General features: G+C 42.5%; 1 protein-coding gene across 2 annotated transcripts in view; it reads right to left on the bottom strand.

Moving 5' to 3' along the window:
- SYT9 (synaptotagmin 9) overlaps positions 1-19,442 on the bottom strand; it is a 218,832-nt gene that overhangs the window by 49,463 nt on the left and 149,927 nt on the right. The window contains exons 4-6 of one of the 2 annotated variants that reach the window (XR_011570866.1): positions 7,884-8,004; positions 5,661-5,832; positions 3,464-3,588 (exon numbers count right to left, since the gene is read on the bottom strand). Coding sequence is in view for 1 of the 2 variants with exons in the window: in XM_070803740.1 (XP_070659841.1) it covers positions 3,464-3,593; positions 5,661-5,832; positions 7,884-8,004 (423 nt within the window). In the remaining variant the exon portion in view is untranslated. Of the gene's footprint in view, positions 1-3,463; positions 3,594-5,660; positions 5,833-7,883; positions 8,005-19,442 lie in introns of both variants that reach the window. The other variant, XM_070803740.1, reaches the window with a different exon arrangement.

The raw sequence follows: 19,442 nt of genomic DNA on the forward strand, positions 1-19,442 counted from the left end.
GAGAGAGAAACGGATTTTTGAACTCACTGGCTTTGAAGACTCCATCTGCCACCTGCTCTGGCAAAGTCAGGGTGTGCCGGATGCAGCCCCAGGCAGGCTGCCAGATCTCTACAGGTCCCAGGGTTCAGTCCTAACCTGGCCCCTCAGCCCCCAGCAGCAAAGAGCTTCTGCCAGGCCAGCCTCCCTTCATACTAAATCCTAACTACCCTGTATCTTCTCTTTTTTCTCTCTCTTTCGTTTTTACACTTATGCTTATGTACACACACAGAGAACAGCAACTTGATTGCTATTTTTGTTTTAAAGTAGAAAATGTAACAGTTCTTAGTATAACAGTAACGTGTCTTTAAGGCCAAGGAAGAAAGGAGAGAGAACAGAACTGAAATAACCTGCACCTACATCCAGCCAAGTCACAGGCGACCCCTCCTCCAGCCTGAGGCGACCGCTCACCAGCATGTGGGGGTGGAGGAGGTCCAAGCTTTTTTCCCTCCGTGACAAACATTACGACATTTCTTTGTGCACCAGTCCCATGAGAACACACAGCAGCACAGGACCTACATACTAACGGTGGTAACTGGGAAGTTTACTGAACATGTACTGGGTGCCAGCCACGGCACTTCACATACGCTACATCATTTAATCCTCACAACCACCCTTGTGGCACAGGCACTATTACAGCCACTGGACAGAGGAGAAAATCGATTCAGAAAGGGACGGACACACGCAACCGAGTGGGAGCACAGGGATTTGAGTCTAGGTCCATCCAAGCCCAAACTGGGCACTTCCCACCACTCTGCCCATAGCCTCCTCCATCCTGACAGCTGTCAGCAAAGCGTGGTCACCCCTCTGACACTGCTTTCACCTCATCCAGTCCCTCTGCCGCACTTCTGCTCATTACACATTTGTTCTAAAAAGAGAAAATACTGCTTCCCTGCTTAGGATGGATTCAAAGTCTCGGGCATGTACTTCAAAGACACAGGAAGCAACAGGGCAGGGAAAGCCTCCCTCCATTTGCCTTTCATATAAGGGACATTTCATTTCCTTGGTTCAGCAATGGTTGAGAAAAGACCACTGTAATCACTGAAGTAGTTTTAGCTGCTGTTAACAAACAACTCCCGAGTTTCAGTGGTTTAACCTTAAAAACACTTATTTCTCATATAACTGTCAAACACAGATTTGCAATAAGCCAAGTGCTCAGGGTTTAAGGCTCGTCTCCTGAGCGGCCAGTCACACAGCACTTTCTCCTGGGCAGCAAGCAGAGCCTCCCAGGCCCGCTTTCTACATGTGCCTTCATGTAAGGTGCACACGCCATGCCTGGGGGCTCGTGTACAGCGTGCCACCCCCAGTCACTCCCTGGCAAGGCCACGGACAGGGGAGTGCTTGTGCACAGAATCAGGTTCCTGTCTCAGCTCCAGGCCACACCCTGATCCTCACTCCTTTCCCATTCCTTGTGTTCAGAAGCTCTGACATTTTTTAACGCTCCAGGTTACAAATAAGAATGAAAGTCGGCAGTGACTCTGTAAGGGTGCAAAAAGTCTATTACAAATGCTGCGCCGCTGCTAGTGACAGGCTCCGGCAACTTTATAAGCCCACAGATGGGACTCCTTTGAGAATTCCACCAGGACCTGAAGAAGTGAGGTGCGTCGTAGTCAGCACCAGTCCCCCAGCTACTTCTCAAGTGGTTCACAGTTTTGATGGTCTCCCGCAGGGATTAATTTTGAATCCAAGAAAGAGTCTTCACTTCTGTGGCCCAAGGACAGAAGTGTCCTCAGGGACCTGAAAACTAGGGGGCCCCAGGCCCTCCTGGACTATACCACCTGGAGGCCCTGAAGCTTAGAATCAGCCCTCCGACCATGTCCTGCTCTTCCCCTCTGGTACCATCTCCAACAAAGACTGTCCCTTCATCCCCTGGGGCCTTCCTGCCTCTCCCCAGCAGCCCTGCATGTTTACTGAGGCTCTCCTGACTGTCCAGGGCAGTGAAACCCACACTGAGGGAGCAAGGCTCTCATCTCGGCCTCTCAAGATGTTTTGCAGGGAACAGAGCTGCCTGCCCTGGGAGAATAAGAGGGAGTTCTCTGCCTGGAACCCACACTCCCTCATATTCTTGTTCCCAGGGGCTCAGTTCACTTCCCAAGAGCAGGAGGGACTAAGACTTCGCAGACAAGCTCACCCAAGCATGACAAACACCTCCTTCCTTTGTGCCTCTTAGTACCTGATGGGGACAATAATGTTTACAGTCGTGCACTTCAGCGGTTAGTTTACACGCCATCCTCTCTCTTAGAGTATACAAGCTCTTCGAGGAAAGGAAAGGTTTCTTACATCTATAAGGTTTCTTATATCTATATATTTTTTCTATCTAATATGGCATTTGACCCACAGAAATGTCACTCAGTGAATGCAAATTATTTCTGAGAGAACGAGTTAGTAAATAAAAAAAGAGTGTGTCACTGAGTTAAGGATGAATGGGGGAGAATGAGAAGGAAAGGACAGGGGCGTGAGTGAACGAAGGAGTGTCGGAGGCAGAACCACGGTCCACTGTCTCCAAGTACCCACTCTTCTTCTACCTTGCAACCGAATCAGAACCCTGCTTTTTCAGTTGTACACACTGCCACCAACAAAAATAATACACTTCCTACCCTCCACTGAAACCAGACATAACCTTATGACTAAGTTCTGTGACTAAATTAAATAGAAGTAGCAGTGTTGCATAAGACATCAAGGAAAATCCTTTAAAAAGGAATGTATGTGCTTTTGGCTTGTGTCTTCATCTTTCTATGACCAGAAGATATGTGATGGCTGGAGCTTAGCTGCCATGTTCAATGAGGTAACCTCAAACAAAATAAAAAATAACAACAAAAAAACCCCCAAAAAACCCCACATTGGGACCGGGAGGCAGAAAGATAGAAGTCTTGATTTCTGTTAATCACAGAGCCACTATAACAGCCTAGATAGCCTTCCTCTTAACCTTTTCTATGTCAGAGAGAAATAAATTTCCATTTCACTTGTTATTTTGGCTTTTTTTTTTCATCATATACAATTGATACTAATCCAGACTCACAGGTTTATGGTGGAGTTGGTCCTAAACCCACGCTTCATCTCTCCCAGTCTCCAGTTCTTTCTGACGCCAGCTGTAAGTCACTCTATGATGGCCTGACATGCCACACTCACCCAGATCTTGCAGATGCCCTCCAAATGTCAATCCAAAGCCATGACATAAAATAAGAGAATCTAGATCTTTTTTTGAAAGCATTCAAAGTGAAGGATGATCCCTGGTCAACGTTCAAAACCTAGCAGACTGGCAGGGAGCAGACTGAATGCAATTCCCAAGGAGCAGTCCCAGGAAGTACAACCAGGGAAACCCATCGAAGACCACAGACCTGGTACACTCACATTTCTGGTGGCTCCTGCATTTCAACTGTAAAGCATTTGTCCTTCTGCAAGGGGGTGCACATGGGAGGGGTCTTACCTCCGCCAGGGAATGCCAGTGTGCAATGGGCTTGCGTGGATATGACAACATTTCACTCCAGTGGTCTCTGCCCAGCCGCTCAGCTTCGTTGCCTACTTGACACACGCCGATGATCTCATTGTGACCTACACTGTGAAACGGTCCACAATAGTTATTTTTTCCCTAAAATTTTGGTATGTAAGAACAGCAACTACTCAATTCAACATATAGGAATTAGGAAAGGGTTGGTTTTTTCACTCTTGAATGTAAAAGCACAGGTTAACCTGAACAGCCACTACAACCTGGGGACCGATATGGCACTTGTGGGCACAGAGAGGAAGCCCAGAGTCTGGCCCTCACACACCTGGGCTGTCTTAACACTGGCAGAACTCAGCTTGTTCCCAAGAACCCTGAGTTGGAAAAACTCTGATGCAGACAAAGGATGCCACCTCTGGTTCTGGAACAAGGCTGACTTCAGGCCTTCAGATCTATGTAATGAAAATGGGGGCACTGAAAGGAGTTTCTTGCACTGATAGCTGTTTCACTTCAACAGGTGGGAATCAAGAATGGGTCATGGAAGAGCTCTGAGTCTGTCAGCTGTAGCCTTGAGCTGACAAGGGCAGAATGGAGGTGGCTCCTGCCTCTTGCAAGACCTCTCTTTAGAAAACATGTTTTCATGCTCTTCCCTCCTTCCTTCCAAGCCCAGCTTTGCTTCTCTGACCCAACTTCAGTTTCCTACTGTAGAAAAACACTGAGATCCTTTAATACCTAGCTAGTATTTCTGAAACATCCTTGGATAGGTCTCTGCCTTGGCTCTTTTTTTTTTTTTTCCTTCCTTCCAGTTTTTGATTATAAGTCCTTTGCACGCATCCAGAATTACATGGCTCATCCTTTAATTCTCTGGGATCCAAATTCACAGGCTCTTTCTTTTTCCTTCCTGCAAAGATGAGGGATTTTTCTCCTATGGACAGTGCAAGGGGGAGGCAAGGGTGGAGAAGTAGTGTGAAGGATATTGGATTCTATGCTCATTAAAATCAGTTGCATGCAGAAGCCCCATGAATTCTGCCATGGATTTTTCCAGACCAGATTCATGAGTTTATTGAGAATTAAATTGAAGCAGAGCTCACATAATCAGATTTGTCGATGTGGGAAACTTGGCAATAGCTTGAAAAATACTGGCCCAGCCTTCCACGGCTGGTGGGCCATGTTCCCTCCTGTGGCCTGACACTGTTGGTGTTGTGTGTCATCCAGAGGGACAGGATGAGGTCTACAGCCCAGCATGTGCTGTCACACCCATGTGCAGCCAAGCCAACGGACGTGCTCCCTAGGTTGCAAGACGATTATGTTTCACCCAGAAATCTGCTGGAAAGAGTGTTCAGGGCACTGAGGCTGCTGGGCTGACATTTCGGGGTCTGTGGGAAAATTTTTAGCTGCAAATGATACTGTAAGACATTAGAAGTCAGAATACTGTTTTTTTTATATAATTGTGCCCAGACCACGTGGGAGGTTTCCAATTAAAAAAAGACTTTGCATTTTTGTCTAATGACTGGTTTAACATGTATAATTCCCTGTTGGTACTTCCTTTGCATATTAAAATGACTGTTTTTCAAATCAGTCCTTTAAATACACAATTGGCTACAATGCAGGCTATAAATATCTCTTCTGTGCGGTATTAATTAGAAAGTCGAGCATCTTATACATTTTAATGTACCCCGTCATCCATACTGATTCTAGCAATTTCAAGAGAACATTTCTGTTTGCTTTCAGACTTAAGTGGATAGAAATGATCTTTATTAAACATATTGGGAGAAGAGAAAGAAAAAAAAAAAGAATGAAGCTGTGTATTTAGAAATGTTGATGGTCTGGCTCAAGTAATCATTTTGCTGTTTTGAGTGGAATTTTTCTGATAAAGGCCAGGTAGGACTGCCTGAGGGAAGATTAAGATCTGTGGGGCCCACAGTTCTCCAAGCTAAGATTCTAGGGCGTGTACAGGGATGGAGAGGGGAAGCGAGGAGCAGACAGAAGGACGGAGAAGGGGAGAGAAATGAGAAATAGGAGAGCTCAGAGGCTTGCAAAATGGTGATTCCTTGTCAATCAGCTCTCAGGGTGCTGCTTAGTGGCTGCACTGGGACAGCAGCTAAGAACCCGCGGCTGCCACCCCTTCCCCCAGACCTGGGCACAGTGGGTTTGCAGTGAGAAACAGCTCCAGGCATCTCACCGGTCGTAGTCCATGACTGCTATGGACAGGTGGATTTGGTCAATGTTCTCGGGAGGGACGTCAAAGACTATGGCTTCATTGTAAACAGGATTCAGAGTGTTCCTCTTGGTGGATGTTTTCCTCTTTTTTAGTCGTCTGCCATCACACATCAGTGAGACTTTCACGTAGGGATCTGCACAGACCATGAGAAGCAGAAGTACTGTGAGGAGACATGCAGATTTAGGCCGGCAGTTTCGTCATGGTGGGGTTTCAAGGACCACAGGGTGCAGAAGCCCTTTACCTGCCTGTGGATGGAGTCTGAAGATTTTTTTTTTTTTTTATTGAAGCAGGGAAAACCATTAGGCCATTCAGGTATAACCTAAATCAAATCACTTATGATTATACAGTGGCGGTGACAAATAGATTCAAGGGATCAGACAGGGTTCCTGAAGAAATATGAATGGAGATTTGTAACATTATACAGTGTAAAACATACCCAATATTTTTATAGATCATACCACATTTAAAGTTATTACAAAATAATAGCTATGTTTCCCAAAGTTGTGCAATATATCCTTGTAGCTTATTTTATACATAGTAATTCATACCTATTAAATCCTCTACCGCCTTGCCCCCTTCCCTCTCCCCATTGGTAACCACAGGTTTGTTCTCTGTTTTCTGTGAGTCTGTTTCTGTGCTGTTATATTCATTTGTTTGTTTTATTTTTAGATTCCACACATAAGCTATTACAGAATATTTGTCTTTCTCTCTGATTTGCTTCACTATTTATACAATGTCTGGGCAACGACTGGAGTTGGGGTAAGTAAGTCATTCATTCAGGAAAAAGCACAGGACACACTCGTCTCAAAATGTGTGGAATTTAAAAATAGTGTGAAAATATCTGCCATCAAATTAGAAATGTTCCAGCTAGGATCACAGACTTGCCAGGCTGCCACAGGAAGGGAAACGCAAGCCATTTTCAAGGCACGGGGGAAGAGGTGGCACGCTCTGACTCGGAGCCACCCCACGGAGTCTTTTCCTAAAACCCAGGCCTTTAGGAAAGGGAGAAGCTAAACACGTGGACATAGCAAGAAGCTATGTTGCGGGTGGACGTCCTTCAGTGCAGGGGCTTCAAGCTCTTGAGCTGCCTGCGGTCGAGCTGTGAAGGGGGAAGCAGTTCAGCAGGTCAGGGAGAGAAAGGACGCAGGCTTGCTTGTGGGGCCATGCTGCGACTGGGTGACAGGCGACAAGGCTGGTCTCTGCGCCTGCTGGGACATCCCTGGTTTCACCTCACTATTTTCCCGCTCAGTGGGGAGTTCTTGCTTCACCTGCATAACCATGGGTGGCCCTGACACTCATACACTGTCCAGGAGGACTTAGAGGGCCAGAAGGGGTCACATCTTTTTTTTTTTTTTTTCCGGTTGAATAAAACACTGGTATCCAGGAGGCAATATATTGCATCTTTTGATCTCAGTGACCAAAAGCCAATAGACTGGGCATTTTGTGACCACATTTTGGGAACCCCTGCGAGGTGGCTTGTGAACTTATACAAAGGAATTCCATTTCAGGATACTTTCTGTTAGGATTTCATTTTTTTTTTTTTTTTTGGCCATGCCAAGCAGTATGGGATCTTAGTTCCTCCACCAGGAATCTAACTAATGTCCCCTGCATTGGAAGTGTGGAATCTTAACCACTGGACTGCCAGGGAAGTCCCCCTGTGAGGGTTCAAAATTTAAAGGTGCATGCTTGATTCATTGGAAAAACCAAACTGCATAGTTCACTGATGGACCTTTGATAGAAGGATATAGGATATTAATTTTCTAAAAGCCTGAGGTGACAATTGCTTGTATCTGAGGAAAGACCCAATTAGATATATCAGCATGTGCAAACTGTGGGTCCAGTCCACAGTCACGTGCAGGAGAAGACCTAAGAGGGAATACTGGTAGTAATAATGAGAGCTAACACCGAGGAGCATTCAGTGTGCGCCAGGCACCATTCTTAGGCATCATAATCCTGTAACAACACAAACAGCCAGACACTACTATTATCCTCATTTTTACAGATGGGGAATCTGAAACCCAGACAGACTGACTTGCCAGAGTCACACAGCTATTAGGTCTAGGACTAGGTTTTAACCTAGGCAGTTTGGTTCCAAAGTCCATGTACCTTTATTACTCTACTGGAAGCTTCATGAGGTGCTATATAAGAACTGTAGGAGGAAATGTGAATTTGAGATAGTCCCACCTGATGCTCCTGTTATGTCCATTGCCTTTAAATTCCTTGCTTTTATAATGGTAATGGTCAGCCTGCCAGCCGTGGGAAGATAGCAGAGGGAAAACATCAGTTCTCCAAGATCCACGTTGTCCTGTTGAGAAAGCACAAACTGAAGCACTAGAAATATCTTCATTTGGCAGAAACCAACAAAATTCTGTAAAGCAATTATCCTTCAATTAAAAAACAAATCTTAAACATAAAATAATAATCATAATAAAGAAAGTGTCTTTAGCCTGGTGCACACAGAAGCAGGGGCAGGGCAGCATTGCAAGGGGCTGCACTGGTCCTTCTGCTCATCTCCCAAATCCCTCATGTCTTTTCCCTTCACATCGTCAAAGAAGAATAAATGTTCCTACCTCCGGAGCCCCCTCCCTAAGGAAACACACTCATCTTTAGATGGCAGAACTGCAGACCGTCTGGGTTCTGTCCCTTCTGTCTCATTACCTGCAGCCCTGCACAGAGAACAGAAGCCCCCACAGCCTAACTATCCCCATGGAGACCCCCATGAGATTTCACTCATATCCCCACCATAGTCCACACAGCCCCTGGGACAAAGCTACACAGAGTACCCAGCAGTGCTGTCTGCCTCACAGGCATCCCAGACATGCTCTTATATACCCTCCACAGCCTCGTGCATGCTCTCAAATGGGTCTCCATACAGCCCCTTGGAGACTCCTCATCCCTGGTTTCCTACATAGCTTTGCCCGCAGTTTTTCCCGCAAACCTCATACAGGCACACAGATAGTCACCATCCAGATGCATCCCTCCCCGACAATCCCTCACTCTTCCCTACATGGGCCCCACCAAGTTTGCTGCAATACTTCCATACGCTCCTGCTAACACTCTCCATCCCGACACGTGAGTGCATGCACACGTACATGCGAGTGCGTACACACACACACACACACACACCCCTCTACCCACCAGAACCCTGCACATAACCTGGTCACTCACAACCTGTGCAGACCCAGGATGTGACTTCACTGAGGCCTGCAAACACTAGTCCCTACAGTTCTCTAGACACGGACCCTGCAGAGCAGCAGCCCTGAGCCCACACATCCCTAGCCCTGGACACACTTGGACACCTGCCCAGCCCTATGCAATCTCCAGACAGGCAGACATAGGAGGGGATCCAGGTCCCACAGCCCCCAGTTGCTGACTGCTTGGCTCCCACTTTGCTTAAGCTTTTGCTTTCCCTTGGTGTGTCTCTAAGAAGCCCCACTTTCCTCTGCTGGGGAAAACATCTCGGGCAATGTGCAGCCAATCAAATAGGTCAGAAGACACCATTCTCTTTCTCCTTTTTAGCCCAGGGAAAATACAACCAGAAATGGGGGAAAAAAGAAAAAAGCCAGTTCGTTTCAACTTTTGCGATACCTGAGGTTATCAAGCTGGGTGTCTGGGTCTAATTAATATAGCTTCATAATGATAATGCTCTGGGGTCTCCGGTTTTTGCCCTCAACATCCATAGCCTCTCCTCCCCTCCTTGATTCTCCAAGGATGCTTCTATTTTTAGAAGCACAGATTCAGCTCTGGAAAGTCACCTCACCCAACCTCCTTCCTTGACTGCTTCTGCAGGAGGATGAGGTGAAGGGAGCCTGTCTGGTCGCTAAGGCAGATGGATTGCTCTGTATCCCTGAGCTCTGCCTGCTTTGTGTAAATAAATGACCTCCCCTCGAAAGCATGCCAGGCTCTTCTGGCTCCTAAAGCCCTGATATCAAGAGACCTAGGTAGTTGGGCCTCACCTCTGGGGTGGAGGTGAGGGAAGAGATGACAGTTCTACAGGAGTGGGGAGTCACATGGGCTGGGGCTAGACAGTTTTGTGTTGCTGGGGTTTCGACTGCAGAAGGAAGGTCTGCTGTCACTGAAGGGTTTGATCCAGTTTCTGGCTAGTAGCAGAGGAAAAAGAGGAGCAACAACTGTCCCCATAAATGACCTTTTTCTCTTTACACTCCCTGGCCTATCCCTTGCCCTTGGACCTCTTCTGTCTGCCTTAAGCAGAAAGGCCCAGACATCTGTTCTTCTCAGAGGACTCTTCTCAGAGGGCTCAAGCCCGCTCTCCTCTCATCCTGCCCTAATAATCTTGGTCTGAACAAAGTAAAACAGGAGCAACCAAAGCCACGTGTATGAAGCTCTAGCATCATTTTTTTCAGCATACGATTTCTGAGGGCCCTCACTGCACAAGCTCTGTAGGGCTGGAGATGTGACGATGTATCTACTCCAGTCCCCACCCTCAAGGCCAAGGCACACAATTGAATGTACTGTGTTGTTACTTTTGTGCTAAGTACATTTTCCTCCAACATAAACCTCTTTCATTCACAAATATTTACATTATATTGCTGTTTGCTCATGAGTTAAAAGAAAAAAAATATGCTTCAGATTTGGTTGTATATTCAGAATGTGAACCAGGGCTAAAGTCCACTTCTGTACTTAAAAGAAAAACCTAGGCAAATTAAAGATTTATTAGGGAGAAAAGGCTTGATTTGACTTCCAAGTGCTTTAAAAATAAATCATTTAAAATTATCAAAACTATGAAAGTAAGAGTGATAAAATTCAAGTACAAATGTTTTTAAGTATAATAGTAAAATATCTCCTTTTCTTACGTACATACCACCTAAGTCACTCCCTTCCCCAGAGCAACACTGAATAATCACGCACATTTTTCTTTTCATCCTTCATCCATTCATCCATCCATCTGCTTACTCTCTTAACATCTGTTGTGGTTGTTGGGCATTGCTCTCTTCCAGGTGCCGGAAGCTGTTTTTGCCATGGTGACAACAGATGTGGTCCCTTGAGAAGTGACCAGTTTGTGGGCTATGGAACCTAATGCTAACTCTGCTTTTTCCCCATCAGCCCATACTAACTTGGGGTTAAGAATCTATGGCTCCTGATGTGTATAAACATTCCCTTTAAATCAGTGGTTCTCAACCAGAAGCAATTTTGCTCCCTCTGGACACATCTGGTGTTATCTGGATAAATTTGTAACTGTTACAACTGGGGAGGCAGGCGTTACTGACATCTAGTAGGTAGAGTCCAGGGATGCTGCTAAACATCCCACAATGCACAGGGGAGCCCCTCACTACAATGAACTCTTTGGTCCAAAACGTCAGTAGTGCCAAGGTTGAGGAACACTGCCTTACACACAAGTACTTATATTGTTAGTAAAAAATTTTCCAGAATGCTGATAAAAGTCAAATACAAAAGAGTATGGAGTGTTTGGCTTCTTTTCCAGCTTGACAGAAATCAGATATGCAGAGGTGTCACTGGTGGCTAAATGCCCTGGAGGGGTACAAGGGGAAGGAAAATGTCATGCAAAGAAATGCTTCATTTGCTTCTGCTTTGTGTGGCCAAGGTCAGTGTTGTTGCAAGATGTATAGGGAACTGATAGCAAATGTGTGTGAATTCTATACCTGCAAAACCTGTAAACTCTTTCTGTGGTGTTTACCTGTAGTGGTCTGTGACAGTTCTAGTTTTTGTCTAGCTAGCGCACTTTTGTATTCCTATCCTTGGGTTCTTCTGTGAAATCCTTCCCAGTTCCATAAAGTTCTACAAGGGCTGCTGCAGGAATTCAGTCCAAAGTATTCATGCCCCTGTCTACTGTCCTCTGTTCAGGGATGAGTATGTACCCACACAGGGAGATTCAGAGTCTTCTCTGGGACTAAAAAAATTAATATTGAGAAAGAGAAATTTTAATTTTCTTGGGGTTATTCACTGGAAAGATATGAAACTAGCATTGCTGTAAGGTTCTTGTACTGAAGATAAGTAGTGTACTATCACTTTAGGTTAGGCGCTGTATATTAAAAACATATACCATAAACCCAAAAGAAATGACTAAAATCACATAATTTATTACCTATAAATTAGTTAATAAGCTGGAGAAGGCAATGGCACTCCACTCTAGTACTCTTGCCTGGAAAATCCCATGATGGAAGAGCCTGGTGGGCTGCAGTCCATGGGGTCGCTAGGAGTTGGACACGACTGAGCGACTTCACTTTCACTTCTCACTTTCATGCATTGGAGAAGGAAATGGCAACCCACTCCACTGTTCTTGCCTGGAGAATCCCAGGGACGGGGGAGCCTGGTGGGCTGCCGTCTATGGGGTCGCACAGAGTTGGACATGACTGAAGCGACTTAGCAGCAGCAGCAGCAGCAGCAGTTAATAAGCCAACAAAAGGGATAAGATACATGCTTTAAAAATATTAAGTTAATCCAAAAGACAGCAGAAAAAAAGGAAAAGGGAATAAGACTGGAAGAGATATAAATGATAGAAATGGAAAACAAATAGTAAGATGGTAAATTTAAACAAAATACTTTCAATAATCACGTAAATGTAAAAGATCTAAGCATCCAAATAAAAGGCAAAGATTATCTAATTTAGTAAACAGCAAGACCCAATATTATGCTCTCTACAAGAAATATAATTTAAATATACCGGTATATGTACATTAAAAGTAAAAGAATAAAAACAATATGCCACACTTAAACTAATAAAAAGAAATCTGGAGTGGTTAAGTTAATATCAGACAAAGTATATGTAAGAGCAATGAATATTATCAGGAAAAAGAGGGTCATTTCATTATCTGAAGCAAAAACTTGTAGAACTGGGAGGATAAACAAATTACAGTCAGAGATTTGAATGCCTGAACAGCACTATCAACCCACTTGGCCTAATGAGTGGCATTAAAGAAACACCAAACAGCAACAGAATACACATCTTTTCAGGTGAACCCAGAACACTGAACAAGAAAGATCATATTATAGCCCATAAAACAAGTCTCAACTAAACTTGAGAAGATTCAAAGTATATTCTCCGGCTGCAATGGAAATGAATTAGAAATCAGTAACAAAAAGATACCTGGGAAATCTCTAAATATTTGGAAACTAAATAACACACTTCTAAATGCTCAATTCAAAAAAAGGCACAGAAAAAAGGAATGAAAGTACAGGTGGAACAAACAGAAAAGACAGACTTAAACACTACCATATTGATAATTACATTAAATGTATATACCTGATAACTTCAATTAAAAAGATATAAATTTTCTGATAGGACAGTAAAGCAAGACCCAGCTATATACACTACACTAAGACCCAACTATATACCCACTAAGTGGGTCTACAGGAAACCCACTTAAAATATCAAGACAAAGACAGGTTTAAAGGATGAAAAAAATTAGGCCATGTAAACAATAATCTAAAGAAAGCTGCTGCTGCTGCTAAGTCGCTTCAGTCGTGTCCGACTCTGTGCGACCCCAGAGACGGCAGCCTGCCAGGCTCCGCCGTCCCTGGGATTCTCCAGGCAAGAACACTGGAGTGGGTTGCCATTTCCTTCTCCAATGCATGAAAGTGAAAGGTGAAAGTGAAGTTGCTCAGTCGTGTCCGACTCTTAGCGACCCCATGGACTGCAGCCTACCAGGCTCCTCCATCCATGGGATTTTCCAAGCAAGAGTACTGGAGTGGGGTGCCATCGCCTTCTCCGAAAGAAAGCTAGAGTGGTTATATTAATATCAAGATTCCAGACCAAGGAATATTACCAGGGAGGAAGGTGATATTTCATTGACAAAGGCTAAAATCATCAAGAAGACGTAATCTTAAAAACATATGCTTCTAATAACAGAACTTCAAAATATATTAAACAAATGAGATAGAATTAAGAGGAGACATAGGCAAACACACAAGTAGAATTAGAGAGTCCAAGACTATTCTATCAGTAATTCATTGAACAAGCAAGCAAAAAAGAAGTTAAGGATATAAAAGACTTGAACAATATTATTGACTAACCTGACGTAATTGATACTTACTTTACCTATTAATACTCCATCAAATGATCAAAATGCCCATTCTTTTCAAATATAAACATTCAGCAAGATGAATCAGATTCTGGGTCATTAAAAAATTCTCATTAAATTCAAAATGAATGAAATCACACAAAGTATGTTCTTTAACAATAATAAAATTAAAGTAGAATTCAACCATAGATATCTAGAAAATCTCTAAATTTTTGAAAATTAAACAATACTTTTCTAAATTATCTACAGGTCAAATAAAAAAGTCATAAGAGATATTAAAAATTATTTTGAACGAATGGTAGTGGTTATGTGACTATATATATGTGACAAACTTGCACACTTTTTAAAAATTGATTAATTTTGCTGTACATAAATTAATGGAAATTTTAAAATTCTGAAAAGACAGATTTTACAGAGGACTATATTTTTGTCTTCTAGTTTTATTGTCTTGAGTTCAGAGAATGCCTTGATGGTTTCAACCACTTAAAAATTATCCTATCCTATCCCATGCATTTGTGCTCAAATGTATCTAGAAATAATGCCTATCCTCTATTCACAAGGGACTTATTTCTATATTTTTATTAAGTCAAGCTTGTTAATTTTGTATCCAAATCTTCTTCCCCTTGGAATTTATTATGACATTGTCTTTCAAAATATGGTTTATTCCCATTCCATTGTTTCACAGTCAGAGTATTAGCAAACATTTAAACTATGGTCAACATATTTCTTTCAATGCTCACTGCAGTTTCATAAAACCCATTATCATCTCCCATTTTAAGGTACATTTTGCTTGTGTGAGTCCTTGAGTACTTTTTTTCCAGTGAGGGTTCACAGGTAGTTAGAGTAATCTTTACTGTGCTCTAATTCTTAAAAGAAAGTTAGTTGGGCACAGAATTTAGGTTAAAATTATTTTATCTTAGAATCTTCCACTTTGTCACAATACCTTCTAGTACTTCATGTTCTAGCTAGGGTGTTTGATGCGATTCTTTTGTAGATTCCCCTGCCCTTCCCCAAGGAGGTTTTAAGATTGTTTCTTTGTACTTTTACTTTGTACTTGTATCTTCTGTAATTTCCCCAAAAGGTATTGAGATATCTTGTTTTCACTGATTTTGCCTGGTCCTCAGTGATTGATGTTAATTGGATTTTTTTTCTCTTGCTTTAATCTCTTTTTCTCCAGTGACCAGTTGATCTGTTTGTTTACCTTGGACCTTCTCTTTCATGATGTTGGTTTTCCTCAGATTCTAGGACATCCTTAATTGTCTGTATTTATAACTGAAGGGTCAAAGCAAAACTCTTTTACTGCTTGTCATTTTGTGAAGATCCTCATGAAGAAGTGGGGGCAACCTCATATTTTCATCTGATATATATATAACTGGATATTTTGAATAATTATTCTTTAATACTACTTGTATGATATTAACATTGCCAAAATTAATGAACTTTGGTTGTATAGTAGGTTATAAAGTTAGGCATGGAATCATTATCAACAGAGTTTTGATATCCCAGTCTCAATCATTTTTAAGCACCACTGTACTGGGTTTCCCAGGTGGCGCCAGTGGTGAAGAACCCACCTCATTCTTGCCTGGAGAACCCCTTGAACAGAGGAGACTGCCAGGCTACAGCTCAAGGGGTCACAAAGAGTCGGACATGACTGGAGTGATTTAGCAAGCAAGCCAGTGCAGAAGACAGTAAAGACACAGGTTTGATCCCTGGGTCAGGAAGTTCCTCTCCGGAGGAGGGCATGGCAACCCATTCCAGTATTCCTGACTGGAGAATCCCACGGACAGAAGACCCTGGTGGGCTACAGTCCATAGGGTCACAAAGAGCTGGACACCATTGTAGTGACTCTGCACACACACACACGTATAGGGGGTCCAAAAGACCACCCTCATGTCTGATGATTCATTAGAAAGACCCAGAAAGGCTATTATACTCATAGTGGTGGTAGTAGTTTAGTTGCTAAGTCATGTTCATATGGTTTCTTACAATAAAAGGACACAGATTTAAATCAGCAAAGAAAAAAAAATATTACATGGGGTGGAGTCCGAGAGAAATCAGGCATTAGTTTCCAGTTGCGCTTTTCCAATGGAGTCACACATACAGCACTTGGTACTCCCCACAGTGATGTGTGACAAAACATACTAAGTATCACCAATGAGGAAAGCTCGCCTAAACCATGATGCCCAATGTTCTTACTGCGGGAGGTAAGCAGTACCCACATGACTAATCTTAGCTGCTCAGTCTTTACTCCCTTCATCAGAGGGGGATCAGTGTAGCCTAGAGCCCTTAAAGGAACAAAAACAAATAACCATCATAAATTATGGGCTTCCCTGGTGGCTCGGATGGTTAAAAAATCTGTCTGCAATGTAGGAGACCTGGGTTCAATCCCTGGGGTGGGAATCCCTGGAAGAGGGCATGACAACCCACTCTTTCAGTCAAGGTCTAGTCCCTTCTGTAGAATGTGCAGGGTTTAGGTACCCCAAGCTTGTTGAGCCAGTCCTTTACTATACATACACAGTACCCTCCTTTCAGCTTGCCTTTTCACACATATCTTTCTGTACTGATAAGGAGAGAAGTGGTTGTGGTCCATCGCTTATGTACCTAACCATTACACATTCTCATCCAGAGATCAACAGTTGATGACACAGAAGACATTCTGGAAGGAAGTTAGGTTAACAGCAGGGACTGGCAGAGATATTAGATAGGATAAGGGCTGATCATAATGGAATTCGGTCCTCATCCCTGCTCGTGACACAGGCTTCCTAAAACCCTTGTAAATCCCCAAGTGATAAGAGCACTAAGAACACTAGGGGCATCTTCTGTTTGAGTGAGGCAACTGTGGGTAGGTTCCCTGATGGCTTCTGGATGGGAACTGGTCACCAAAAAGACTAAGCCATGATTAGAAACTCAAAATTTTCAGTACCACTCCCCACCCATTCTCCAGATACGGGAGAGGGCTGGAAATGAAGCTGATAATTGACCATGCCTACATTAGAAAGCCCCCCATAAATTATTTAAAGTATTGGTTTCAAAGATCTTCCAGGTTGGTGAAGACATCCATATATCAGGAAGGTGACACATCCCCCAGATCCATGCAGTCAGAAGCTGCTGTGCTCAGGACCTTCCCAGACCTCACCCAATGTATCTCTCTTCAACTGTATTCTTTATCACATCTTTTAATAGACTAGTAAAGCAAGTAAATGTTTCCCTGAGTTCTGTGAGCTGTTCTAGCAAATAATGGAATCCAAGGAGGAGGTCATGGGACCGTCTGACTGTAGCCAAGTGGGACAGAAGTTGTGGATATTCTGGGCACTTGCTACTTGTGACTGGCATTTGAAGCCAGGTAAGTCTCATGGGACTGAGTCCTTAATCAGGTAGACAGTGTCAAATTGAGTTAGATTGTAAGACACCCAGCTGGTCTCAGAATTGCCTGTGAAATATATAAGAAAAACCCCAACATGTTTGGTGTCAGAGGTGTGAGTGTGGTAGTCGTATGAGAGTAAAAGAAACACACAGGAAGAGAACTGGAGGATTTTCCCCACACAAATGTTTAAGAATCAAATTAATGGAAAATTTTTAGATTTAAAAACTGTAGTATGGAACAAAATAATCAAAGTATCTATATAAAGAACTTGGAAAAAGAACAACAAATTAAACCCAAACTAAGTAGAAGAAAGGAAATAATAAATTTAAAAGCAGAAATTAATGACATAAAAACAGTATATTTAAAGAAAATCAACGAAGCCAAAAGTTAGCTTTGAAAAGGCTAAATAAAAACTGTTAACCTTTGTTAAAATAGGTAAAAAAGGGGGTAGGGGAGAAAGGCAAAAATAATCATGTCATGGCTGAAATGCAACACCACTATGGATCTTTACTAAACACACTAAACAGATAATAAAATTATTTTGTAAACGCCTTTACATCCACCTTTACACTTTTATAAATGATAAAAATTAGACACAATGTACAAATTTTTTGAAGTGAGATTTTTAAAAAATTAAACAAAATACGAGAAAACTGAATGAAGAAAACCATGAAAATGACAGCACTTCACTTCCTTGTGTTTTACCTCGTTTATAAGGTTAATTTACACACGGCGTTTTAAAAATACGATTGTTCATAGTAAAGTAATAAAGAGGAAAATCACATAATTATCTAAGTGAATGTAGAAAAATATGATAAAAGTCAAGCATCTATTATGGTAAAAGTTTTTAACAAACCAGATATAGAAGACGAATGTGTTTGTCTGATGGTGGGCCTCTAAAAGCAAGGCTACAGCACTGATGTACTTACTGGTGAAATGTGAAAGGCTACCCAATTAACATAAGAAATAAGACACTTTACTGCTTATATTCTATACTGTACTTCAGGCCTTAGCTAGGGAAATAAGGTATGGAAAAGAAATAAATGGTATAAAGTTTTGACACGAAGAATTCATTCTGTCATTTATTTCTCCTGTATAAAGAAATAAATCCTGGGGAAATGCCCTGGCGGTCCAGTGTGCTTTTGCTGCCAAGGGCCTGGATTTGATCCCTAGCCAAGGAACTGAGATCCCACAAGCCATGTGGCATGGCAAAAAAAAAAAAAAAAAAAATTTAAAGCTATACATAGATTATTACAATTAATAAGCATGCTTATTGATGACTGGTGGATTGATGGCTATAAGTAAATAAAAATGGATTTAATTTTTATGTACCTGAAAAAAAGGTTAAAAAATAGAAGAAAAAAAAAAAACACCTTTACTTAAAACAGCATCAGAAAAATCAAAACCCTGAAATAAATTTACCTAAAACTGTATACTATTTCTTTATAGAAAAAAGGTAAAGCATGATTGAGTAAAGTTAAGGACGGTTTAAATAAATGAAGAGATATACTATGTCCAGAGATTGGAAGAACTCAATATTACATAGATATTCTCCAAACTGATCTACAGGCTAAATGTAATTCCAATCAAATTACAATTTGACAGACTGATTCTAAATTTAACCTGGACAAGCAAAGTGCTAAGCAGTCAAGATTCTCTTGAAGAAGAACAAATTGGGAGATCCTAGTCTACCTGATCGGAGAAGGCAATGGCAACCCACTCCAGTACTCTTGCTTGGAAAATCCCATGGACAGAGGAGCCTGTTAGGCTGCAATCCATGGGGTTGCTAAGAGTTGGACACGACTGAGCGACTTCACTTTCACTTTTCACTTTCACGTATTGGAGAAGGAAATGGCAACCCACTCCAGAGTTCTTGCCTGGAGAATCCCAGGGACGGGGGAGCCTGGTGGGCTGCCGTCTATGGGGTCGCACAGAGTCGGACATGACTGAAGAGACTTAGCAGCAGCAGCAGCAGCAGTCTACCTGATAGGAAAACTTACCTAGAATGCTATTGGGCTAGTGGAGCATTTGTGCGGGGCAAATAAACCCATGGAGCTGTATAGAGAGCTCAGAAACTGACTCATGCCTGTATGGACGTTTGTCTTATGTGCCAGTTCTCTTCATTTGCCTCTCCACTTACTCCTTGCTCTTTGCCCTCAAACGCTGTCCTCCTCAGAAAGAAATAAAACTTAATGTACTTATTAAGAAACTTAAACATCTGACAGAGTTTGGAACGAGTTAGTGACAGGCATGTGAACACACACAACCCACACAGCAAATAAAATCAAGATAATTCATTTGCTTGTTCTTCACTCAAAAAACATTTATGGGATACAATTATTTGTCAGGTACTCTTCAGGGTGGGCTTCTCTGATGGTT

Source organism: Bos indicus, chromosome 15 (assembly GCF_029378745.1).
Source record: "Bos indicus isolate NIAB-ARS_2022 breed Sahiwal x Tharparkar chromosome 15, NIAB-ARS_B.indTharparkar_mat_pri_1.0, whole genome shotgun sequence".
Lineage (NCBI taxonomy): Eukaryota > Metazoa > Chordata > Mammalia > Artiodactyla > Bovidae > Bos > Bos indicus.